The 27,100-nt window shown below is 42.4% G+C and overlaps 1 protein-coding gene and 1 long non-coding RNA gene across 3 annotated transcripts; both read left to right on the forward strand.

The window, feature by feature from the left end:
- The first annotated feature begins 447 nt into the window (after positions 1-447).
- LOC127599211 (uncharacterized) lies at positions 448-8,677 on the forward strand. 2 transcript variants are annotated; one of them, XR_007962022.1, is made up of 4 exons: positions 448-1,963; positions 4,676-4,784; positions 4,861-4,935; positions 6,296-8,677. It is a non-coding gene; the product is annotated as an uncharacterized LOC127599211 (long non-coding RNA). The 2 variants fall into 2 exon arrangements; XR_007962021.1 differs by lacking the exon at positions 448-1,963 and having other exon boundaries at positions 3,579-4,784.
- Positions 8,678-20,729: 12,052 nt separating this feature from the next.
- On the forward strand, positions 20,730-26,105 carry LOC127599171 (homeodomain-interacting protein kinase 1-like). The gene is made up of 8 exons (XM_052062901.1): positions 20,730-21,476; positions 22,359-22,550; positions 22,621-22,802; positions 23,156-23,279; positions 23,678-23,788; positions 23,865-23,951; positions 24,021-24,214; positions 25,587-26,105. The coding sequence occupies exons 1-8, from the start codon at positions 21,216-21,218 to the stop codon at positions 25,771-25,773; spliced, it is 1,338 nt and encodes a 445-aa protein (XP_051918861.1). The 5' UTR covers positions 20,730-21,215; the 3' UTR covers positions 25,774-26,105.
- Positions 26,106-27,100: the final 995 nt, after the last annotated feature.

Consider the following 27,100-nt stretch of genomic DNA (forward strand, 5'->3'; position numbering starts at 1 on the left):
TGTCAGAAAAGATGGATGGAAGTTTAAAAAAAATAATAATAATCGACACATTCATCGGTGATTAGAATATTCCCGAGCTCCAGCCCTAATAAATACATATACATCATATCAAAGTAAGTACGAAAGCAGTATCAAACATTTTCAGTGTATGTACAGTAATATCACGTCCTATTTAATAAAGCGTTCCCATTTTTATATTTCTAAAGGCAGAATTATTGATACAGTGTCTCTTTAGATGAAAGTCACCCTTCATTTGATAGACCACTGATTCTCGTTACGGTCACAGCTGATTTTGGACTAGAGGTACGGTACCCACTTGTCTGAGGGCGCATTTACACTGAAAATCATTTGCACGCACATTTACATCTCCTGTAAGAACACTTTTTGGAATGTTGGAGGAAACCAAAATCCAGAGTGAATACCTGTGCTAGCTCCGGTGAGCACACAGTTAAATCGGAGCCGAGATTCAAACCACCAACCTACAAACCGTGGGGGGAATGTGTGAACCACAGAAGTTTGGGTGGTTTGCAAATGCAAAAACCAATATAAACAAGTTAGAATGTGACGCAAGGAAGACAAGCTTTGATATAAAGATATAAAGCGGAGCAACAGTACTATTAGAGGCTGCAACCCCCCTTCCAGATGGAGGGGGGGGGGGGTAACTATTGATTTTCTCTTTAATATGAAATGTGGAGCTACACCTCCCTGTGTGGTCCAAGGATAATGGCTTGATGGAGTGTGTGTATTATTTGCTCAGGTTCCTCTCTAAGATCGGCGCTAAATCTCCGTGTGGAACTCGGCCCATCCAGAATACATAATCCCTCCCATGCTTGGGAGTCTTATATTACATGCTCGGGTGAATGTTGGATTTTTATGGTCACTCGGTGCATGGTGCTCTCTCTTGGTGCAGATGGCTTGGAGGGATAAAGTCTGCTCCAGTGTCAGGAGAGCGGGGGGGCACAGTTCTTCCGTGTGATAAATACTGCTCCCATGCTGTGATTATGCTGGCCCTTTGCGGTATGGAGTCATAACGGCCCTCGAGCAAACACATGTGACGGGCCAAATTGCTCAGCGTGATTTATTTATTTATTTTTAAATTCCGTTCCTCCTCATTTGGGTCGTGGGTGCGTTGGAGACTATTCGAGCCGCCTTTTGACTCTCTGAACCGGCCGTGTACTTTTGGTGGTGGTGAGATTGGCACGCTGAGTTAGAAGTTGAATTTTGTTAATGACATTCTGAGCTTTTACGACACCGGGGGCTCTCATGTGTGTTTATGTCATACAAAGTCAGTGTCTCTGAGAAAAGACAAGTTGATTATGGTCTTTAACTCATTCACTCCCAAAGACGTTTCTAAACGTCTTTTCAGACTTAGTCCAGAATTGGCTGGTAGTGAATGAGTTAAGCACGAGCTGTGGGGACTCCTCATACGTGGGCTGAGACTTTGATGCGTCCGCTAACTGTCCATATCTGTGAGTGTGTATGGTTGTGTCCTGCAATTGACATAGGACCATTCCAGGGTGTATCCAACATCTTGCCCAAAATCAGCAGCGACAGGCTCCATTTACCCGCGAACTGGATGTGGCGAAATTATGACAACTATTTTGCTAATGTCTTCATCCTATAGAAACCAATCGGATTGTTTTGATGGCGTCACTCTACTGCCCGGAACCACAAACATATTTTATCTTTATGGTGGATGTTATTCCTCAAGGGTGGTGGGGGCGGGGGTAGAATGAATCTTGTTTAGTATGTTTATGTCCAAAGGGTGAATTCTCTTCATGTTGTGTTCTCAGCCATCGTAACGACTGATTTGTTTTTGAAGTTGAAAATTCTCTCGGCTGGCTTTCTTTCACTTGGGTTTTGCTATCATAATTTGCCATTAATTAATGGAAGGTCTGATGGGGTTTTTTTTCTTTTCATAATTCATTTTCCCTGTTGGAGGCAAGAAAAGCAATGCTTTGAGGTGCGTGAAGCAACGTCAAGTTCTCTGCCGGACGAATGCCTGTGCCATTTTCATGTGAGATGCATAACAGCATACTAAGGCTTCAACTTACAAATTCAACTAAATACTGTCAAGCCACAATTAATTTCCCATTACAATTCTTCTCTTTGTGTTGCATGAGTCCTAAAAAGGAGGACCTTACTTAAGTCACTTTAAATTTGCCATCAATATGATACTGTCTTTGAGATACTCCCTAAAAGAAGCAAGACACTTTCTGGTGCATCAAGGCTGGCTATCCCATTTTTCATCACGTGGCAAACAGTCCCATTGTGTCTTGAACAGAATAGAAAATAGATTCCCGAAAAAATGTGGAACAAAATTGGGAAGCACGCTCTCTCTATGTTTCTAAGTTAGCAGGCTACTTCCAGGTTCACAGAGAATGACCAAACATGTCGCGACTGTAATATTTAGCGTACGCAGAGGAAGTAACATACCCAGACTTTGCAAAATGGCCTGAGAGTGAGGGGGAGCTTTTAAAGTTTTCTAGCAATTGATCATGTCAGTTTTTTTCTTTTATTTTTTTTACATAACGCTTGTACAACGAACATACGAGCCAACAAACAGTAATGAAATCGATATATTGCGCCTGAGGCATCTCTTCAAGGCGAGCGGCCGACCTGTGACCTTTCATTTCAAGCTCAAGCAGAAAGGTTCAGCTGAGGGCTGGATTCTTATTTACTGTAAAGCGTGATTTTCATCTCAAACAGAAAGGCTTGAAATAGGCCACTTTTAGCAATTTATGACATTTACATTGGAAGAAGGAATGTAAGCATTATAGAAGTGTGAAGACTCAAGAAGGAATTACAATTGTGGGGTGGTTCTTTTACGAGATCTTTTTTACCCTGCGAAGCAAGAGATCTTTGAAATGGGCCCATCGTGACGAATGATGCTTGGAGCCAGAATTTGGACTCAAATAGTCCGATCCCTGATATGAGAATTAGTTATTTCATCTAGAATGGTTCTCAAGACACTCTTATGCGACCTGTAAAAGCCAATTGGAGGACGGGGTCAAGCCGGCGGTTTCATGGCTTCCTAAGTAGCATCAGAAGCGGGATAGCACTTGTATTTGAGTTAATGCATGCCGTGACTTATTCGGATATATGAATGGAAAATGATGGTGCTGCAGGTTGATTACTGATTTTTTGCCATGCAGTGGAAGAGCATATCTGTGTAGCATAGGCATTCACTATATTTCGTTGACATCGCGAGATTAACAAAAATACATTATTTGCCGTTAATAAATAATACTTTTTGGACCAACTAAGTGAAATGATCCAATTTGAGGATATGAACAACCATTCACGCTCACAAGCACAACTGGGGACAATTGAGAATGTTTCATTCATCTGTCACACATATTTTTGGAAACTGGAAGGAAAGTGGAGTACCCGGAGAAAACCCGCGCAGGCTCGGGAAGAACATGCAAACTCCACACAAAAAGGCCAAAGCCAGAATCGAGCCCTGCACCTCTGCACCGTGAGGCCAATGCGCTAACCAGTCAACCACCGGGCCACTCCACAGCAAAAATGTAAGCACAAAATACTTAAATCCTGCTTCTGATAAGGAATGGGCATTTGACTACACATCCTTGATGAACTATGAATATTTTTTTTCATACCTAAAATATTTTGAAAGAATGGGAGGTTCTCTTTTTTTTTCCATGTCGATTTCAGTGTCATCTTGCCCGCATGATTTGTCCCATGCCTCGGACATGGCTGCATTTCCGTTAGCTGATGTCACGTTCTTCTTTCAACAGCAACCTAGCGGAGAGTGAATCTCTGCTGGTTGCAGCCAAGTAGTCAACCCCATTAAGACCCGACAGCTTGTTCGACTCAATTCCACTCCAATTAACTGCCTTCTAGCAATCAATTAATCAAGATTTACAATCGATACTCTTCCTCTCCGGTCCAACCTTGTGTCCTGCTTCGCACCGTTATGGACAGCGGCATAAATATCGGGCGGGGACGTGCTCGGTTTATGCCGACGTTCCATTCTGATGGCAATGACGTGACCCTGCATTTGCACTATGATTGGACACTAAATCACTAATCTCAGGAGTAGAGTTATCATGAAAGAAAATTTGCATGGAAAACATTTCTACACCATACTGTAAATTTAAAACAATTAATTTGAAAAAACACTGAGTCTGTCAGCAACAAAGTAGGCCTTCTGATGGCACAGGACATGTTTGACTTTATTACGTTTTAAACTTCTGAACCATGTCTAATGATGTATCATTATAAAGGGAGAATCGCCTGTGATTAGTTCTTCCTTGACCAAAGCTCAACTGTCCCCCAATGCGATAAAAGAGAAGAAAACACACCACCACAAGGATAACCTCCTTGGTAGAGTTATAAAAAGCCTCAATGTGACTGTGCCCGTTTTCTCCATGTGTGAACCTGTTTCCTCAAGTGTCTCCTCCTTGCTTGCCAACATGTGTGTGTATGAGTGTGTGTGTCTACCTGGAATCCTGGCATGTGTCCCGCCTCCTCCTCCTCCTTACCGCCTCATCAACCACCAGTGGCTCTCCTTTGCCAGAGTGCCACTACGCACGTGAGCCCGACACTTCGGCCGCCCAGTTAAAGTGCTGTTATTAATGTTCTCCAGTGTTGCTGTTGTGCATTACACCCGAGTGTCTCTCTGGGCCCTCCACTTTTGTGTTTCACATGATAGCTTATGTCGCTTGGGTTTCCTGCCAGGCCTAACGTCTTGGTTGAAGAGATGAAGACGCCGTGGCGCAAAATAATAACATGAAACGGCTGCATCTGCAGCTAGAGTTACAGTAAGTAGAGTGCAGATGTTGACCATTAAAATAATTATAATAATGCATAGTATTCTTGTTTGTGTGTTATTGGTAGGTCACATACAGGTTCGAAGATGAACACTTCACAGATGGACTGATAGGAATGTGCCATTTTTTATTCTGGGGTGAGGTGAGTAAATTCCTCATACTTTCTGGTTTATGCAATAACGGTTGGACGCAACATTTCTATGTTGACTCCCGACGAAAAGTCTAATGAAAACAGTTGAGAATTGTATTGGTGTTTCGTTTCTTTTTGTTGGTTGGTTGGATACTACAAGACAGGAATGGGCAGTCAGAATCTTACCACATTGTATTATGTGGCAGGGATGGAAATAAAAGTCCTCAAAAAAAAACCCCCAAAAATCCCCCAGCAGAATTAGCAATTCTTTCTTCCATTCATATGTTCGTCATGACCGAGGACTATACGCATGGAAAAAAAGGATAGATTCTGTTTACAGCACAAGGTATTACAAAAAAAAAAAACAAAAAAAAAAATTCACAATAAATCATCGACCCTGAATTGGTTGCCAGGCAATCGCAAGGCACACATAGACCGAACAAGCATTCGCGGCCACACTCACAATCACACCCAGGCGGAATTTAAAGTGTTCCATTGACCTGCAACGCATGTTTTTGGAACGTGAGAGGAAACCGCAATACCCGGAGAAAACCCACGCAGGCACGGGGGTAACATGCAAATCTCCACACAGCTAGGCCGGATCCGGAATCGAATTCAGCGCCTCTCCACTGTTAGGCTGGTGTGCTAATCAGTCGACTACCGTGCCGCCCCAAGAAATCATAGGCCATGAGTTTGGTTGGCTACATTTACCCTGTGTTCCTGGTGGCCACAGCAGCTGCGATTCAGTCCACCATGGACAAAAAGGGATATTCATGACACAATGTGGGGAGACAGGATGAGCAGATGTGACAGGCCGTTATTGCCGCGGATGCCAGGCGAGATTTTTAAACTGTCATAAAACTTGCGGTCACAGCTTGAATGAGAAACTTATTCCGTACATGAACACTCTAGACTGTGCACCAGCCAGCCACAGGCAGGCCACATACCGACCAACAAGCATTCACACTCGTATTCACATTAGAGGACAATTTGGATCTTGGCTCTCGGATGAGATCTCAAGCAAAAAGTGGTTCTCCAAGGACATCGGGGAAATGGCCCAGGCTTCAAAATGGCTGCTTCAGACCAAACTTTCTGTGTCTTTTCAAACATGGCTACTTGAGACTTTTTTGTGGACCTACATATGAGAGAGATGCCGTTCAAATGTTATCTTGTGAAATGAAACTGGCTTTGCGGATGGATTTTCCCATAGGAATACAAAAATTGTGGGCTTTACATTACTAAAATGTGGTTTCATTATTGTCTGTGCATGCCACCGTAACCTACGGAGAGTTGCACACTGTTTAATATTTTGCTCTCCTTATTTTGCTACGCAGTCTTAGGTTATTTTGTTTTTTTTTCCTCCCCCTTCGAGCACGCACGGCCATCACTTTGCACCGTCCCGACTTGGCTCCATCTGCTCTGGCAGGCTGGCGACCTTTGGCAAATGGAAGATTTTTTAAATATTAATAGCTGCAATTGGAGACGTTTAACAAAGAAAGCAAGTTTGAGCATTTTATAGAAACAGTTAACTTCAATGTCCTGCAGGCTCTTAAAAAAAAAAAAAAGAGGCGCTGGAAGAAAGCGCAAGACTTTAATTATTAATGTTATAATGTGCCTTTCCCAAGGCAATGTGCCAGGTTTCGTAACACAAATGTAAATTCAGACGGGATAGCATTCCTATTCATGCAAGTGTGCCTCCAAAAAAGGTGAATGCTGAGAGATAACTAGCACAAATGCTGAGAGACACCTATAGCCAGTAATAATGTATACTGGAAATAATTTCCATCTGAATGCTAAAAAACAAGTATTTTAAATTTGTGAATGGTGGAAGACGAATACTGATGCCGATTCTATACCGAGAATGCTGAAAAAGATGCACAGGATATTGTGCATCAAAACGTTGACGGCAGTTATTTATTTATTTACACATCGACAATAATGCAATAATGTTGGACATCATTTGTATCTGAATGCCAAGACATAAAAAATTCACACTAACGCTGTTTATTAAAACATGCCACTCCGTAACTGCTGTGAGACGACCATTGTCAGTAATGATGAGTGCTGGAAATGATTTGGATGTGAATGCCAAATAAGACACTGTGACACTAATGTTTTTGCATGGCAAAAATAATGTTTGTAAATAGTGAGATATCATGTTGATCATAAGTATCGGTCAAGAATTCACATTCAGGATAGTTGGCACTTAAATTTGTGTTATTTTGTGAATGCTAATAGAGGAGCATCCCCTCGAATGCAATTGTGTTTTGAGATTTTTGAATGGCGGCAATGATCTCTGCAGATACAGTGCTTTAGCTGACAAAATCCGGTAGCGTCTGGATCAAATCCTGTACAGCAAAAAATAAAAAATAAAATATAATCTGAGAAGATGTCAGGGAGTTTTGCATTACTTCCCCCCAATTTATGACTTCTACAGTCCAGAAGAACCTTGTCGAGCTAGTGAGGAGTCTGTCCATCCATTGGACATCCGTTATAATTTAGATTTAGATTTTGACAGACACAGTTACAGGCCTCTTATCATTTATTTCTGAGCATTGTGGCTCAGTACTCTCATGAATTATCGAAAGGAATTGTAATTTCTAGTTGCATGTGAAGATCGACAATGCAAAAAAAAAAGGGAGGGGGGTGGGGGTTATTCATTCTAAATTGATTCACAAAGTGTGAGCCAAACTGTTGATGAGGTCGAACTTTTCACATGGCGGGGGATGGGGGGTTGGGGTGGGGCGGTGGAACTGCATCATTACCATGCCATTGGGAAGTTAATTACAGCAAATGATACAAGTAAATATGACACTTATTGGCCCAGGTTGGAAGGAGACATCTGGCCTTCGTCGGAGCTCAAGTCCCTGTGATCGCGCCACCTCCACCAGAAGAACATGGCTACAATCATTGCAATAATCAATGTCTCGAATCCCATCTGCGCTTGTAAAAGTGTGTCTTCCAAAATTCCACCAGGGCACTGTTCTCGCTTTGTTTACACCGTGATAAACCCGATGAGTACTCGTAAAATAAACTAAGCTGGGAGGGGACTGGGACTTGTGGGAAAGGGGTGGGGGTGGGGGGGCGTTACAACTGCATTTGGAGACTTAAAGGTTTAAGTCCCCGGAAGAATTAAGAGATAAAAGTTTTTATTTGACAGGGCTAATGGCTTCTCAGGGTGAGCCATGCCTGAGAGATGATAGAGAACAATCAAACAAAAAAAAAAAGAAAAACTAGGACACTTTTACAGCTCTCGGGCGCCCCCAAATTTGTTGACAGATACAGGAAGAGCCACCAACTTGGGACCAAAAGACCTTGAAGAGATGAAAATGTCTCAATCTAAACAGAGCTTTTTTACCTCACCGTTTTGACCGAAAAAGAGATTCAACCATTGAAATAAAATTGTGGTTCGGAAGCACTATTTGGGACACACATTCACTTAGTGGCAGGAGGTACATGCGGTTTACACAGTGTGAGATCTAAACGGTGAGTTTTAATAAGATGTGTACTTAGTTGCTGTTCTAATTAGCATTATGTGCAAGCCCGGCTAATATTCATTTGAGTTGACATTGCTTATATAATTTAGGATAACAGGTTTTAATAAAATCCCCTCTTCATGCTTCATTTCCACTGATCACCAGCTGCCGGGTCAATTGAATAATTAAGGATTGAATTAAGCTTCAGCGTGGATCACAGTCTTCCGGCACAGGCCAACCTGGTACGCCAGAATACCAGAGCCCAAATCAAATAGGCGCCGGGCAACCGGTGAATCTCGGAATCCTCCCGTTCCACTTCACACATTCTGTGTCATTTTTGCACTTCGGATTCCAAAGCAATCCTCTGAGGTATGCGTCATTTCAGGACGTCTCATCCTTTTTGGTGTGTGCCGCTCATCATTGGGAGCATGTAATACAATACCTCCCATCGACTTATTGGAGAGCAGCTCCTGCCTGCGCTGGGTCGGCCGTGTAGCGCCGGCTAATTTCACCAAATGGTGCATGAGTAAATGTTAGATGAAGCCAGTGAACCCTGCAGTATGAGAATATTATCAGCCTCACCGTGGGCCTCCATCTGTTAATATACACTCTATTCAGATGCTAAATAATTTAATTGGCACTATCATTCAGCAGAGATTCTTGGCACCAAGCTATTTGACTGGGAGAGCCGACGGAATTGGCGAGCATTTGCGGGGACAATTAAATAAGAGACCTTAAAGTAACCCTATACAATGTAAAAAAAAATGCAGACATATAATGCAACACATTTGTTTTCATGCCCATATTGAGAACCGAACGCAAAGTACTCAACTCAAAGATCCGTGACTTTTCCTATGTGCTAGAAAAGGAAAATTTCTTTCAAATATTTTTCACAAATTAATGTTAATGCACTTCCCGTTTTCCAAAAATACATCTAACTTATACGTGTGGCATGATTATTGCAGTTACGATGTGTTACGATGTGTTGTATTATGATAAGTCCTGATACGATATGTTGTTACCATATGCTATGTAATCACGTCGCGTTGCGATACGTCGCATTACGAGACACTATATACTTTGCGCACAGTATATATCTCGGCACAGACACTTTGCAGAGGTTATTGGACATTCTATGACTAATGTTACAAGTTTTACTGCTCTATCAAGGCTGAATAAACACCATAAACACATGTGGCACAAAGTCGGAAAGAGCAGCATTGAATCAAACGTAATCATATTCCACTGCAACTTAATGCCAGTGAGTGCTTCTCAGCACGACCATTCTTTTCACACACACACACGGACACGCACACACACATGCACAAACACTTTGCCTATCTGATTTACTCTTTTGTACACGTAGTGCTGACACTGAAAATTACGCCATGCATCACAGCACCTGATGAATAGACCTGATGTGAACTTTTACACGGGTTGTAATCCTGTGATATACAGTATGCAGGTTACAAAAGCTGCTTGAAGCCCGATTATGCTTATAGCTGCATTACTGGAGTCTTGCCCGACTGCCATATATACAATACAATACAATACATACAATACATGCTGATTTATATAGCGCTTTCACAACATATTTATACACACACACACACATAGATCTGTATACATATATTGGGTCTATCAGCCGAGGCATGGCCGGAAGCTGAATTCATTAGCACTCCTCACACACACTTAAACTTGCCATGAAGCCAACTCTTCAGGCCTGATCTCATTGCAACGAATGACACTGCTCGCCATAGGTCAAAGTCCACTGTGATTGAATCCCCTGCAGCGTGGCCTAACTTTAATCGTGATGGGACCACAAAAGGGTTGTGCATGCATCCAAAAGGGTGTATTGTGAGACATGTTCTCCATACAGCCAGCCATATATTTTTATTGTACTGTGTTAACAAAAGACCCCAATTTGGGAAGTCGGCATTCGACAGAGTTAAGTTCCTACGTCGCAGACGGAAAAAGAATCTGTGCGTTTCTATCACTAACCTATACTGGTAAAGTCACAAATACAGTCACCATTATATGTGGGGAAAAATAGCATCTACATATAAATTCAGCAGATGAGAATCAGTGAAATGAAAATAGTGGTACATTGTGTTTCAGTAGATTTTAATACACTGGCACATTGCAATAATTTGATTTGCATAATGTTGCATGAAGTTACATTTTGATGCATTATATTGATTTGCATAACATTGCTTTGCGCGACGTTGTTTTGCTTTATGTCTCTGTGTTACGTTACGTATGGGTGTGTTATGCATTTGTTCAGCCGCATTGTGTTATATTGTGATAATTTGCACTGACATATTATATGTCGCTATGATCAAAGGTGACAATAGTACTCACCCCCTCAACCTTATTTGAATTAAAGATACATTTATAAAACAATACACTGGGATCAATTATATTAAAACAAATACATTGCTAACTTGGCACAATACAACAATAACAAAAACAAAAAAACACTTCACACAAAATAGTCCCCCCCTCCCTATTACCAGTGCTTTGCATAGTGCTCATATTAAGGGAAAAAATGAACACAACTTTGCTCATATGAACATTTTGACAGGATATAGACTGAGTGGACAACAGGTCCTGAATGAGCAAAGCCAATCAATAGAGCTGCCAACCTATAGAAAATTCACTACCAGAACAATTTAAATATCTTCAAAATTCTGTCATTACTATGAGTGTGGAACGCTATCATCTATAGGTATCTAAATATGTATTGGTGTGTGTGTGTGTGTGTGTGTATGTGTGTGTGTATATGTGTACACACACACACACACACACATATTAAACAAATGAGGGAAGTTTTCTGTTCTCCTTACCTCTGTGGTTGGTTTGCTCACTGGACGTAACAACGAAGCACCGTAGTTCGGGGCCATTGTAAACTGTGGACCTCCTGGAAATGCTCAAGCAAAAACACTCATGTTAAGTGCCTGAAATCGCGAGTGATTTGTACCAATGTCACGCCTTTGTCTTCCAAACTCTGCTTGTTTGCAGAATATATAAATAAAAATACATATGGGGGGTGAGGATGTGTGCGCGCCCAGTGGAGCTTAAACTGACATTTAACACACACACACACACACGCACAAAGTTTTGCCGGCAGAGGTTGGGGGTCCTGAAAAGTTCTCCGAGCCAATGAATGATACATGAGAGCTGCAGACGGTGCGTGACTCCGGCGCTAGTTTGGTTTTTGTTGTCAAGTAGCACCTTTTCCAATGGATGCTTCACCAGTTTGAGCATTTTTCAACCGTAAACGAGAAAGGATAAGGGGGAAATATCATTGTATCTATGGGAAAACACATGGTCGACTTGACATTAGCACATTGTAGAAGCCGATGGGAGGCCCCGAGATGTTGAGAACCCATGACACCAGCCTCGTAAAGAACACCCCTTAACAAAAATAACCTGACTCAAGTTGATTTTATGATCCAATGTTCTATGTGACGATATTTCCCATAGGAAATAACTGACATTTATTTTGAGGACAAAATGTTCACTATCCACACAGTAAAAATAACTTCTGATGTTATGGAATTATAAACATATTAACCCCTGTTAATTTTAAGACATTAAGGTTGTAGTTTATCCTCACATATCTAGTTTTTAAACATTATTATTTCCGAATGTATAGTGTAAAATATGCAATAGATTAAAAAAAAACACTTGAAAAATTCATCTTATCAGTAATGACAATGGTCAACTGCGAACGGTTGCCTGATACACCTCACCGAGCTGTTTCTTCTTTGTAATAAATACTGTGTAAGATAATGATTCCAACATTGAAGCATCTGTGTCGATCTCATCAACTGCTCTTTAATCCTCAGGTCATCAAAAGTAACGCATACTGCATAGAGATTTTAAAAAGTGCTTTGGGAACATCACATATTGCTTCGATATGAGACAAATCCCTTGAACACTTTTAAATGCTGAGATTAACGTCACACAGACGACGCGATCACGAAGCTCTTAAAATCACACAGCATATCATGCAAACGGAAAAGCCGCGTATAATGAAGTGTTTCTGGGAGTGAGGCGTCACATTGTGAGAAACCTGACCTCAAAAGCTCAAAAGCTTTTAGAGAAACCAAACTGATTAAAAAGAAAATGTATTGAACCATGATGAAATAAACGGAGATATTCAGCATATGAGCTAAAAACAGTCGGGGTCCAGCCTCTTGTGTACGAACAAGGCATCGTGTTGTAAAATGGCTGGCAGCCAACCCGAGTAAAGAGTGACGAAATGTGGCAACAGAAGATTAATTCCGCGCTTGTTCCTCAAGGTGCCCAGAAACCTTCCAATCATCATGAAGTCACGTTTTAGGATTAAGCCACGTACAATTTAGACCTCACATAATTCACACCTGCAGTATCTTAATGCATGATTGGCAGTGATTGTTGTTTGGGGGTTTTTTTTGGTGTGCACAGCTGACACTTTAGTAGGGAATGTGTAAAACTGTTAAGAACATCCTTTGTACTCTGAAAAATACAACTAAAAGGCGACTAGCAAATTAATTTGTGTGCTTTTCAGTGTAGGCACAAGCTAGGAAGGCATGGAAATAATTGCTGACACCCTTTGCGTGAACAAGTCACTGAAATAACTTGAAACCGGCAAATGTAATATATTGTCACACCGACTTTTAAGCACAGTCATTTTAACCGCGAGTTCATAGAAAACTAGTGACTGGCTAGCCTGTATTGATCGTTGGGGGAAAAAATCCACAAAACCGCACCATCTGCTGGCTTTGAAAGGGCACTGCACCACTTGCCCCAATCACAATATGACCACGGAGATTACCGCATGTGTGCCATTCAAGGTAAAGCATTTATCTGTCTTTACCTTTTATTCAATGTTTCATGTAAAATATTTATCACACCCACTACAGCTGTGATGCTACCTCCAAAGATGGAATATTGGCAGGAAGAATTTCACAACCCATTCAGCATGGAGTGGCCACTACCTCACATCAATATCATCTTTTGCGGTATTTTTTCCCCCCACAAAAACTCACATTTTTACAACATCGCTGACAGTTTTCTTGATCTGAAACCACAAAGTTGGCATCATTAACATCTTGCTATCGCAGTAAAACATACATTTTTTTTCCAGCAGTCTCTCAGCGCCGCATGAAAGAACAGGCAAGGAAGCCAGAACTGCCAGATGTCATTACACTATCATGCGCCACCATAAAACATTTATGAGCTATTAAGAGGGCCTTAACAGAGGATGCAGCTGATTCTTACGAGATGTGAGGGACACATGGTGAACTTCAACAAATACACATGCTCAGTTCAACAACTTTTCCAAGAATGTACACATCTGATACATACAGAATTGTACAGGAGTTTAAGTAGCACGTGCATTCTCTTTGAGTAACCAAACTGCATGTTATATGTATGTATGTATGCGCACATATAGGTCATGCTTTTGCTGTATACTGGGGAAGTTTGGGGGGGGGGGGTGCACCAACTCAATGATTTTCATAGAAAACATTTATTGGAGGTTTATCCCTGCTTTTTTAGGAAGTTGGGGCGGGGGTTAATAAAAGGTTTTTCAATACATTTATAATGGGCATCACTTTCAGCAGATTTTGACAACTCAATGTCCCTGTTGCATGTGAAATGTGAAAATTCAGCCTTTGCACGGAACACATACTGTACACACATTACTAGTCGATTGTGGTCTGCTTATTATGATGGGCCGGTCTAAGCCAAAAATGACAGGGACATTTTTCTTTTTGGTGCATAGTCCAACCCAGCCCAGAACGCTCTGTACAATATATCAAGTAATTCTAGCACCACTAACAACAAATTCCATGACTGCTTCGGATTTTTACACATCACCAGTTAGGTAGTATCTTTGTATCCAGTTAAAATGAGATCACATGAACGTAATCCTTTTCAATGTCCTCTCAAGTGCAGGAGGTGATCATGAGTAAACATCACACAGACCTCTTCACTTTATCGCGGCATTTCAAAGTCAGCTCAGAGGCCAGTAATGATATGGGAGTGCAAGCCTCTTTTTTTTCTGAGGGATTTCTCTGTAAGAAGGTGATTTTGTTCTCTTGGTGTTCATTGCAATACTTTCGGCAATTCCGCCGCTAAGACGAGATCTCATTTCAGCGTTGTGCCTCAGAAAGAGGAGGCTTAGGGGAGATGAGAGGCCTCTGTCGGAGCCCCCGTGCCAGGAAAATGAGGGTTACACAATTACACACGGTTCCGAAAAAAAGCCCTCTCCGTAATTGGATCCATTTTAGGGCCTTTAAAGCCCACCTCTTGGAGATAAAGCAGCCCTAGGTGCAGATTTCATTCTCCACTCTCTGTCTGCAGTGCTTTTTCATTTAGACTGGCCTGGAAAAAAAAGACTGCAGTATCACATCTGAAAGGACATCATTTTGAGAACAATTCAGCTATTTTTTTTTCTCAAGGATGAAAGAGTTGTCAAAGAGATGTCAAAACCTAACATACCGACAACTGAGATACAGTGCGTAACATAAAATCAGCATGAGATTTAAAAAAAAAAGAAAAACAGGATGACAGCCGCTTTCTTCAACAAATAAGGATAATGAGGGTCTTTCTCAGGAGCAGTTTTGGTGGTAAGAGTAAACTCACCATGCATCCGTTTTCCCCATCACCCTCATCCCAGTGACTCTCAGAAGTGCCGAAGGCAGTGAAAAACTAGCCAGAAATATACAGCCTATTGAGCATATTCTTGTTTTGGCCGAAGGGGAGGCCTGGGCAACGTGTGGCCCGTGGGCCACATCTGACCTGACATTGTGACCCCCCCACCCCTCCAAAAAAAAGACGTGTTAAAATGCCAATAGTGGTCCTAAATAGGACATATGTATATGTGTGTCTGTGTGTATTTGAACAAACTTGGAATCTCAAATGAAAAAACTAAAATCTTAGAATTGTCAGTTGTTGCCAGTATTTAGTATAAAATTCAAGGATTCAAGGTATTTTCTTCACTTCCACGTAATATGGCACTAAATACGAGATACCCGAGGTCCTAGGTTAGGCAAGTTGGTCCAGAGACTTGTGGAAAACAGGAAAGATAAACAGAACACCAAAATAAGATACATAATAATCACAGCAAAAAAAGATTAAGGAAAGTATGCACATCGTAGACATGCTTTCTCTGCAAACGACGACCTCTGAAATATGATCTTTTTAATTGCCGTTGTATGACATGCAGAAAGATCACCACCGCGCCATATTTACCACCGGATCGAGACTAGTTGGTACAAAAGTGACATCAATTTCAGATAATGATTTGGCATGTTGACTTGTTTTGACATAACATCCAACTGCCAACTCATAACTTCTCACGAGACCTTTTCAAAAGCTGTCCCTTTTGGTCCAACACAACCATCCATGTGCATAAACCAAAAGCGGCCATTGCAAACGCCACGTGGACGACACTGGCCCAGCTGCAAGTGAAATATCTCCTCTTGATGCAATATTCACTCAGTCATCTTACATTCTCTTTATGCTGAGATGTGCATCTATCTCTTAACCATCAACCACAACCAGGGTTCATCTTGACTTCACCCTGTGGTGAGAAGTAGCTACATATTTTAACTTGGTTTGGATTGTTTTTAAATGTATGTGAATTTGTCAAAGCTTTTCAATTAAGCACTTTACTATTTCTCTATATTTATACATTTTCTATCTTCATTTGTTTTCTGTATTTATATTTTTGCAGGCACAACAGTTGACGACTGGTTAGCACGCCCACCTCACAGTGCAGACGACGTGGGTTCGATTCCGGCTACGGCCTTCCTGTGTGGAGTTTGCATGTTCTCCCCGTGCCTGTGTGGCTTTTCTCCGGGTACTCTGGTTTCCTCCCCGATTTCCCAAAACATGCACAGCAGGTTAATGGAACACTCTACATTGTCCTGGGGTTGTGAGTGTCAATAGTCGTTCGTCTATGTGTGCCCTGCTATTGGCTGGCAACCAGTTCAGGGTGTACCTCGCTTACTGCCCAAAGACAGCTAGCATAGGCTCTGGCACGCCTGCGACCCTTGTGAGGATAAACGGATTAGAAAATGGATGGATGGATAATTTTGCAACCTGTAATGCAGTTGTTTTGCCTCAGATTTTTTTTTTTTCTAAAATCCTCAGCAGTCATTTGAAATTGCCTAAAACCCTACACCATACGCCAGTGCCTAACTGTTTCAGTTAATGGAGGCGATTATATGAAAACGTTAGGTGTGCGGTAGCCACATGTGTTTTTTTTCTCATTCATGTTGATCATTTAATTGCAATCGAATATTAATGACATTAGCCCAACCATTAAAGCGTGAAAACGTAATAGTAGGGCAAATGGCCTTGAACCAAGTGCACACTTCATTACGCAAAGCCATGTCCAAATGGGATATCTTATAATGATGAATCACAAATTACATGGATTTACCACACACTGCAAAGCCTGTTTTGTTTGCCAAATGAACTTATGATTGCTTTCTGACAAAGTGTTAACGCACAGCAACATAAAAGTGAGGTCACGTACGGTATGCACAAAATCTACACTAGTGAAAAGCTGGTGTTAAATGGACATGGTTCATTCGTTATTTTGTGAATAGGAATGTCCGCACAATACTGTCTGGCATCCAAGGATCCCGACTCTTTCTCCTTTGTCTTCCTAGGTCATTGGGAAACATTTTGAAACTCAGAAGTCGAGTTGAAGCGCTGAACATGGCGGGCGGCACATTGAAGAGTTGGCAATCACTTCATCATTAAAAAACAAAAACGATTAATGTCATTTCAACCTTGAAAAGTATTGATGGCAAACTATTGAATATACGTACCCAATAGACAACTCGGGGTTCTTATCATACCTTGAACAAAGGAGGTCATTTTTCCGACAGACGGTGTCACAGTAGTTTTACACGTACACTCTGTGGAAACTGTTACATGACCAAACCTTTCCGTCGGAAATTCTTCAGTAGACGTACATATCGTCGGCATCGGGCGGAATCTTCGTACCTCCAAAATCATGTTCAACAATTAACATTGCTTCGTTAAGGAGAGCAAGCCATTTCCAACATGAAAATGTGCAATAATTTGGAAATGTAAGACCCAAAGTGTGGACTGACCAATCGTATGTAGATTAGTTTTTTTTTATGCAATTTTACCAAGTTGTGGCTTAGGAGGTTTAGATGGCAGCGATATGGTTCACCGAGTACTAGATACAGTCTAAAATGATTCGTTTCATCACATTCATACAGTGGGGAAGAAAATTATACAGTGCGGCATAATTTGTGTCGCCGAACCCTGAATATGGACGCAGGACAGCACATCCGTTGGCAATGGGAGTTGTGTTAAGTCAACAACAAGTCAAGTCAAGTCAACAGTATTTATAGAGCACTTTCAAACAGCCATCGCTGCATACAAAGTGCTGTACATGGAGCGATTTAACATATACAATAAACAGTAAGACGAATCAGTAATAAGTAATAAGTAATAAGGCGGTAGAAAGCACCAAGCAGTAAAACCAATAGCAAATCTAAGTCATGCTGAGTCAAACGCCAAAGAATACAAGTGAGTTTTGAGGAGGGCTTTAAAGATGGGCAGCGAGGAGGCTTGCCGAATGTTCAGTGGGAGGTCATTCCAGAGAGATGGACCAGCAACAGAAAAGGCTCGATCCCCTCTGAGCCTCAGTTTAGTTCTTGGTACGTCTAGCAAAGACTGGTCCACAGACCTGAGGCGCCGGGCAGGGGTGTAGGGGCGTATGAGCTCAGAGAGGTAAGGTGGCGCGAGATTATTCAGAGATTTGAAAACAAAGAGGAGGATCTTAAAAATAATTCTAAAATGAATGGGGAGCCAGTGAAGGGATGCCAAAGTAGGAGTTATATGCTCCCTCTTACGAGTACCAGTCAAGAGGCGAGCAGCGGCATTCTGTACCAGCTGAAGGCGCTTGATGGAGGACTGGCTGACTCCAAAGTACATGGCGTTGCAGTAATCGAGCCGGGATGTGACAAAGGCATGAATTACTGTCTCAAAGTGTTCATGTGAGAGGAGAGGTTTTATTTTGGCCAGCTGTCTTAGGTGAAAGAAGCTGGATTTAACAACGGCACCAATTTGCCGATCGAGTTTGAAATCACTGTCCAGTTTAAGTCCCAAGTTTGAGACCGTTGATTTCAGATAAGGAGATAGGGGGCCCAAGTCTACAGGATGGAATGTACAAGGTCCACTGGGGCCAAACAATATCACCTCTGTCTTCTTTTCGTTGAACTTCAAGAAATTTTGTGCCATCCAGGTTTTGATTTCTTCCAGACAGGATAGGAGTGGCCTTAATGAGAAGGTGTCTTTCTTGCTCAGTGGGACATAGATCTGGCAGTCATCTGCATAGCAGTGGAAAGGAATACCATGTTTCCTTAAGATGGAACCCAATGGGAGCAGATACAGCGAGAACAGCAGAGGCCCCAGAATTGAGCCCTGTGGAACACCACATGACAGGGGAGCAGTGCGTGATTCAGAGCAGCCAAGGCTGACACAAAAGGTCCTGTCAGCTAGATAGGACCTAAACCAATCAAGAGCACTCCCGCCAATGCCCACCAAGTGCTGCAAACGAGTCAGCAGAATACTGTGATCCACTGTATCAAATGCTGCAGTTAAGTCCAATAAAACCAGACACACGTGGTCTCCAGAGTCATTTGCCAGGAGGATGTCATTAGAAACGCGTAACAGGGCTGACTCCGTGCTATGCATCGTCTTGAAACCTGACTGGAAGACCTCCAAGATGTTATGTTCATCCAAGAAAAGTTTCAACTGCATGTGCACCACTTTTTCCAGAATTTTGGAAATGAAAGGCAGTTTGGAAATGGGTCTGTAACTTGACAGCTCATCTGGATCAAGACCAGGTTTCTTGATCAAGGGTTGGACCACAGCATGTTTAAACTGTTGGGGAACTACACCAGAAGAAAGGCTGCTGTTGATGATATCCAAGACCGATGCACCAACACTCGGGAGAACCTCCTGAAAGAAGCGTGGGGGAAGAGAGTCGCAAGGGGAGCCAGATGGCTTCGTCTGGCGAACTACATCCTCCAAAAGCGCCAAGGACACAGTATCAAAAGAATTTAGGACAGCTGAACATGGAACATGGACAGAGGGGTCAGATGCGGTATTTGGGACCGGAATCCTAGCTGTAGAGACCTTATCAATAAAGAACTGAAGGAATCTGTTGCACATCTCGGCTGAAGAATCCGAGCAAGTAGGCAGAGGGGGTTTGAGTACAGAATCTATCGTTTTAAATAGTGCACGAGGGTTGTGACGGTTGGCGAGAATAAGGTCCGACAGATATTTTCTTTTGGCCTCTTTTACTGTGAGCTGGTAGATACGCCAGCTGTCTTTCCAAATTTGAGAAGAGACATGCAATTTGTCTCTTTTCCACTTGCGTTCAGCTTTGCGACACTCCTGCCTAGCTGCGCGGGTAATGTCGTTAAACCATGGCTCGGGTTTAGGCTTTGGCAGCACAATTTTTGAAGGAGCCACCAAATCCAGGATGGCCCGGCACGACGAGTCGAACCAAGAGGTGAGTTCCTCTGTGTTAGACGAGGGTACGCAAAGGTTATTAAAGGCATCAGAGAAACGACTAGCAGTGCGAGGGTTAAAAATTCGGCGTTTACAACTAGGAGCGCCAGATTTCACAGCAGCATGCGATAAGACTACGTCAAATAAAACTGCCATGTGATCAGAAATTCCATTTTCAAGGACTTCCAGATTTGACACCGTTATACCATGAGCAAGGACAAGGTCTAAAATATGTCCTTGTTCGTGTGTCGGGCTGGTCACATACTGCACAAAATTAAAAGAGTCGATAAGTCTTAAGAAGTCTTTTGCTAGCGTTTTTTCCGGACAACATACATGGATATTAAAATCCCCCATTAGGAGAATACGATCATATCTCAGCCTGATTTCCGCAAGAAAGCTTGAAAAGTCGCTTAAAAAGTCTTTGTTGTATTTAGGAGGACTTAATTGTGTCTGCGTAATTAAAAATTAATTTATTTATAATCAGAATCATGATTACTCAGCGTGTTAAATTGAACCCTTTCGGTCCACACGTAAGGAAATTGTTAGGCCTCAGGAGATCAGCCTCGTTATTATTTTTTTAAGTGATCACAGGCCACTCATTTTTGACCACTTTTTGAGGAACGGTATTTAAATGCAACAGCTTCTTTAATTCTTAATAGATTGACAAAAAAACAACATTTTAATACCGTTTTGTTCGTTTATTCCAACTCTTCCCAGTGACATTGGTTTTCCTGACGAAAGAAAATACTGAATTTTTTTTTTTTATCTCAGCGGTCAGTAAAAAAAGAGGGGTGGCGAGAAGAAAGAGATGCTCGACAGTAGTAGTTTTCTCCTGCTTTTGGATTTTTTTTCATGCCTGCCAGTAACATGCTAAGCGGGAACGGCATATTTACACAAACAGCCTGTCGCGTTTATTAAAGATGACAAGGCCCATACACACGCTATACATCGCACGCTATACATCGCTAACTCGACGTGTCATTGAATAAAACCCACGCTGCTCGTTCGTCACAAACAGCACGCCGGCTCAGGTCGACTGAAGGCGGGGAGCACATACGGACACCGTGGAGACTTTGAGGCCCTCCCCGACTCATAATATCAGCTCGTCCCCGTACCCCTGACGAAAATGTTACGTTCCAACATTAACCGTGATGGCACAAAGCACTTGAAAGTCAAAGGTAGCGTTTCCCTACCTACACCCGCGACCAGGGTGCTTCTCGACTGTTGCACCTCCGGGCGAGGTGACTGGGGCTCCCCATGTCCTCGACAGAAGAGCCGTGCGTACAGTCGGACGACCACCCGGTCCTCCCCAGAATGGACTCTTCCGGCTCCGAGGACAACCAGTTTTCACCCGGAGCGCGAATTCATTCAAAGTCGTCCGGCTATGACGTGTTGTCGGTCCTGGGTCGCGGCGCCTACGGGAACGTGGTTAAATGTCGGAAGACCACCGACAACAAGACGGTGGCGGTTAAGACCATCAAGAACCACGGAACATCAGCCAAACGGGCCATATATGAGGTGGGTGACATCCATTAACTACCCGTAGTAACGAAATGTCCCGACGTTCGAGATTTCGAGGTTACGAATGCGCCAGATCAGGAAACGAGGGCACGCTCAGAACTTTCCTACTACACGAAGTGTCCGTCATACACTGGTAATGTATATTTTTAATGTCTGCAGCTTTTTTTGTGCTGCATGTACAAAGCAAAAGTTTTAAAAAATCACAAACATACTGTATTCAGTTTTATTATGGAGGTGTTTCTTTAAAATATTTACTATAAATTGAGTGTTTTGAAAGGCGCTTATCAATGAAATGTCTTATTATTATTATTATTATTATTATTATTATTATTATTAATAATAATATTAAAGTGGTGTATATATTTTTTTGAAAATTCAGTCTGATTCATGCTCTGCCTCACTGGTGGTTCTCAAGAGTACCAGAAGTTGGTTGGCCGTAATCTTTTTTTCCCCAGACCCACTGAATGGACTGAAAAAGCACATCTCGGCAAATTAGGACCCACGGCTCACATCTAGTCCGTCCACCGTCACTGATGGGCCCTCATGACCGTCTTTATTAAGTCAAAAGTAAAATATAAAGTATGTGCTGCTTTTATTTTGCATGTCAGCAGCGCAAGCGAACAAGGGCAATGGCTTGCCGCAAGTGTTGCCGATTTAGAGATGTCTCTGTATTTAATTACTGCTCTGACCATTCAAGTAAATATTTTAGAAACTATTGGCTTCACACAGGCGTTAATTTGCCGTCTGCACATAGAGGGTAAACACCTCCTGCTCTGAACCGAGGCATTTTTTAATGTCAGCGTGGATTCGTAGTGTTTATGCTAAATGTTAAGGTACAGATGTGTAATATGTAACAGGTGCCACCTAATGTCTTTATAGATCCTTGCCCTGTTAAAAATCAAAAAGATGGATGCTGACAAATGCCACCTGGTGCAATGGAACAGCATCTTCAGCATCACCGGACATGTTTGCATTGAATTTGAGCTGTTGGACAAAAGTCTGTACGATTTTGTAAAAGAGCGAAATTTCAGACCACTTCAGCTCAAGGAGATCAGGCCTGTTGTCCATCAGGTATGCTCACCTAGGGAGAAAATGGCTGGAATTTACTTTTGAAATGAAATTGATCTTGATGACCTTTTAGCTGGCAGACATGCTGGACCACTTGAAGGTCTCACAGATCATACACGCAGACCTCAAGATGGAGAATGTGATGCTGGTCAACCAAGTGCAGCAACCCTACAAGATTAAGGTGATCGACTTTGGCCTGGCTGCTCAGGTGTCCACCGCCAAACAGGGCTCGCTCATTCAGACACTCCCCTATCGGTGAGTCAGATTAAATCAGTATACGCCGACTGATAGTTAATGAGGTAACCAAAATACTGGAAGCATGCATTTGGCAATAAAGTTGTACTTGATACTTGATGTATTATCGGCTGTCCAGATCCGGTGCTCGAGGGCAATTATCCTGCATGTTTTAGAGGATTTCCTCCTTCACCACATCTGATTAAAATCATCAGGATCATTATCACGCCTCTGTAGAGTTGCTGATGAGTTCAGGAAAATAGTAATTTTTCCGTAATTACACCATCAAACTGCAATGAAAACATTTGGTCAAAATAACCTATTTTCACAATAGATGGCTAATCATCTCTCTCTCTCTCCCTCCGTCTCCCAAGGTCTCCGGAGGTCCTGTTGGGTGCACCATTCACAGAAGCCATAGACATTTGGTCAGTCGGCTGTATTGCTGCATTTTTGTACACGGGCGCTCTGCTCTACCCCGGGAAAAGTGAATACGACATGGTAAGTATAAGTAAGTATACGTTTACCCTACTTTGAAATTGGCTTTACGATATTACAATACTCATTTCAGCCCATATTTCCGCGTAGGACAAGAAACCTTGTAAATGTGCTTCACCAATCTCATTGTTTAACATCAATTGCGATACAAGTGTAAAAAGAAGTTAACCTCTACAAATCAGTTTTTAAAGAGATGTAACTTTTCGAATAATAAACGCGGGAGTCTGAATGCTTTGAACATGAGTCCACTTGCGTCTCATAATTTCCGATGTACAGTACAGTATATTCTTATGTAGTCCACCCATGACCATAATAGGGATAAGTGCTATAGAAAATGGATGGGTGGATGGATGGATCCAAATTCTGAATGGTAAATAGTGAATTTGGTGTTGTATTTTCAGGTCAGGTATATTGTGGAGACTCAAGGCCAGCCTCCGGATAATGTTCTTGAAGCTGGACTGCAGACCAGTTGCTTCTTCCAGATGGAGCGCAATTTCAGCTGGAAGCTCAAGGTATGTGCCTCTGATTCTACTTGTTTAAATAAAATAATAGAAACGCAGGCTTATCTCGAGCCTCTCTCGTCTCTAGACACCAGAACAGTATCAGAAAGAGACCACCTCAATACCCAAAGAGGCCAGACGCTTTAAATTCCGCTCTCTTGATCGCCTTCTTCATGTAAGCAGTCACTCTTAACGTCTTAACTTCAAAACCGTGTCAATGTATGACATGGGTAATTTTATTTAGTTCCAGCCGGGAATCTTGAACACCAGGCATATTGCCAATAAAGCGGCCAAGACAGCGGATGTGCAGAAGTTTGTGGAGCTGCTGAAAGGAATGCTCCAGCTCGATGCCGCCCAGCGGATGACTCCTCGCCAGGTGCTGGAGCACGACTTCAGCACAATGAGCCATCTTGAGCCTCTTCATGACACCAGCTCTCAGTAAGTCAATACCGTGAAGCCTTTTCAAATCTACAATGCTGTTCCACTTCCAGGTTGTTTGAATAAAAAAAAAAAAAACACACATACATACACACAAAACACACACAAAAACAAAGGAAGTTTCAAAGCTCAACCTTCCGTCAGTCATGAAACCAAAACTGGCAATGCTCTTCACCCACTACAATTTTTGTCATGTTCCCAAAAGGTGCTGTTAAAATTTTCTGTATTTGTTTCCTCTCAAAAGAAGTAATTTGTCTAATTTTCAAATTAGCCTTTTTTTTTTCTTGGAAGTCAGAACTGCGCAATTCAGTACCGGTAATTGTTCAAACGCATGAGTTTCCATTTTTTTATTTATCTTTTTACAGTAAATATTTGAAGTAATACACATCTTAAGTACAAATTTTAAACTATGTGCAATAGTCATAATTATCTATTATGTGCAGCAAGTGGGCCTTCCAAGAACTTCTTTTTTTAATTTTTTTTTTATCTTACATTATCTGATGGTGACACATTTGTAATTTCAGCACTATGCAGTAAAACATTAAAAAGTGGGAAATGTTGCTCTATGTTTTGAAAGGGGGAAAATGCCATTTCCTTGTTAGACAAAATAAAATAACTGGAAGCCACTATTGTAGTCCAAATAATAATTTGACAAAAACAAGTGTGTGTATGTCAAGATGTGTAAGCTATTGTGCGGAGCATTAAGCCTCTCATTTGATTTGGTGCTGTCACTCAGGACAGTGGGTTTTCGTTGAAGGCCTATTTTGGAATGCAAAAATGTTCGCTGGTTCCGACCAGATAACATCAACAAGGATGCTTCTCAGCTGTGATCGATTCTGTCAAGAGGTAGTGAATCCTGACATCAAACATTGAATTTATTTGCACTGAGAAGCACAGTGGATGACCGATTAGCATCCCCGCTTGACAGTTCAAAGGTTATGGGTTCAAAACTGTGCGCCGGCCTTCAGAACTTGTCCCTTTGCTTCGGTTGTGTGTTTTTTTAATTTTATTTTTTTTACCGGTACTGTTGAGTTCCTCCCACATCCCCAGAGCGTGCATGTTAAGTTAAATGACGACAAGCAAATGAGCAAGGCATCTTCACAGATCGCTTCCCTTCGCCACATCCAATACTATTACAGCGTTTATGTTAATACCCCCCCACATAACATTTCATGTGCTCCCCTGAGGTCTGGCGACAAAGTTTATGCCATCGTGTGCTGTGGAGCAATTGCAGAGACATATAGTCTTTGTGATTTTGTTGAATTTTATTTTTTAGGCGGAAAGGGATGGCCTAAGTCCTAAAGTGCTTTCAAATACAGTGCTTTGTTTTATTAACGCAGCCGGTGCAAATAAATGTTGACCTGTCTTATAGTGTGCAGTCGTGCTTTCACATCATGTCGGCGTGCTCCAATAAGACCACGCTGCAATCGCTCGGCGGGAAGGGATTCGACCCGTCGCCACTGAATGAGCCACATGATGACGAGCCATGCTGCTGCAGCCCCGCGTCACCAGAAGTGTACGAAATCATGGCCCAAGATGAGCGATCAGACCCAAGTTGACGTAAAGGGTAGGGGACAAACAGGAGATGTCCGCTCAATGGGATGGAGGGACTTTGTGCTTTCTTTTCATCCCTCTACATAACAATTACAAACTCACCCAATGAACCGTGTTGGAGCGAACCTGTACGATGTTGACACTCAACAGTCACGTAAGAAGGTAACGGCCAACAAATCCAAGACTCCGCGACCCGACTGAGCTCGCCCGGCACCATTGCTTGAAATTAACAATAATGCTCCCAAATTTTGGAGGAAGTGCTTGATCTTCCTTACACACCAAACAACGTTCTGGAGAGATCAAATGTGCTGACACCTGTACATAAAAACTAACAGAAGATGTCTGTTGATCTTTTTGTTCATCAGCAGTCTACTTAGGGGTTTGTGAGGGATAAGAAGACCGCCATTGCCGTCATAATTTTGGGAGGGTGGACGGTTATATTGATGCAACGATAATTGGTGCAAATTACTGTCCTGTTGTTTACTGTTCTACTACGGCAAGCAAAATGAGCGCTCATGAAGTCTGCGGCCTAACACAACAGAGTACACGTCCGCGCAGTGGTGGTTTATCACCGCTAATACAAAGTAAATGTTAGGTGCCCTCTAGCCCACTGGTAAGTGCACTCTTGCCCATCTGATAGCTAATAACGGAGCCATTAAATGGACCGATAACGTTCGCAGCTGTGTCCTCATCTTCATTCCACCTCGCCCGGCCATCTTTGCCGCCTCACCTCAGCCTCCCCCCCCCCCACCGCCGTCTAGCCCTTTAATCCTCCAATAAAAGCTTCACTCGCGTCTGCCGTTGGCTCTAGGAAATGAACAATCCCCCAAACAAATTTCTTGATGAATGTAGTGTTTCATCACTTTGGTGCCCATGCGTCTGATTTGTGAGCAAGGAGACTTGGTGGTGCCGGTGCTCTGGAGGCTTAGCAGATGAATAGTCCGTGCCTGGGAGCTGCTTAGTGCACGGCACACATGGGACTAGCTGGCTGCATTGCAATGCGACAGCTGGTTTGACTACAACTGGTGATACATTATGCAAATGAGAGGAAAATTCTTCATCTTGGATTGTTGTCGTTGATCACACACTTATTCAGAACCTGCGGCAAATAGATGGAAGTAGATACAGGCAGTGACGTGCAGAAAGTTGTCGATGGATGAATTTCTCCAGTTTGTCAAGTCTGTCGAGCAGTCTGGAAATGCATTTGTTTCTGCTGCCATCTTTGTCCATCTGTCGGTCAAACTGGCCTACGAGACAATCCCTCATATTCATTGTCAGTCGGTTCATGTTTCGCGGGCAGTCTGTTCGTCCGGCCGTCTGTCCATCTGTCTG

The sequence above is a fragment of the Hippocampus zosterae genome, chromosome 4 (assembly GCF_025434085.1).
Source record: "Hippocampus zosterae strain Florida chromosome 4, ASM2543408v3, whole genome shotgun sequence".
Classification (NCBI taxonomy): domain Eukaryota; kingdom Metazoa; phylum Chordata; class Actinopteri; order Syngnathiformes; family Syngnathidae; genus Hippocampus; species Hippocampus zosterae.

Excerpts from the sequence above, each read along its gene's own strand:
- LOC127599171 (XM_052062901.1), top strand. The coding sequence starts at position 21,216 with ATGTCCTCGACAGAAGAGCCGTGCGTACAGTCGGACGACCACCCGGTC. Across the intron at positions 22,551-22,620 it reads TCAGGCCTGTTGTCCATCAG|CTGGCAGACATGCTGGACCA; the intron begins GTATGCTCACCT and ends ATGACCTTTTAG. Across the intron at positions 24,215-25,586 it reads CTTCATGACACCAGCTCTCA|TGTGCAGTCGTGCTTTCACA; the intron begins GTAAGTCAATAC and ends CCTGTCTTATAG.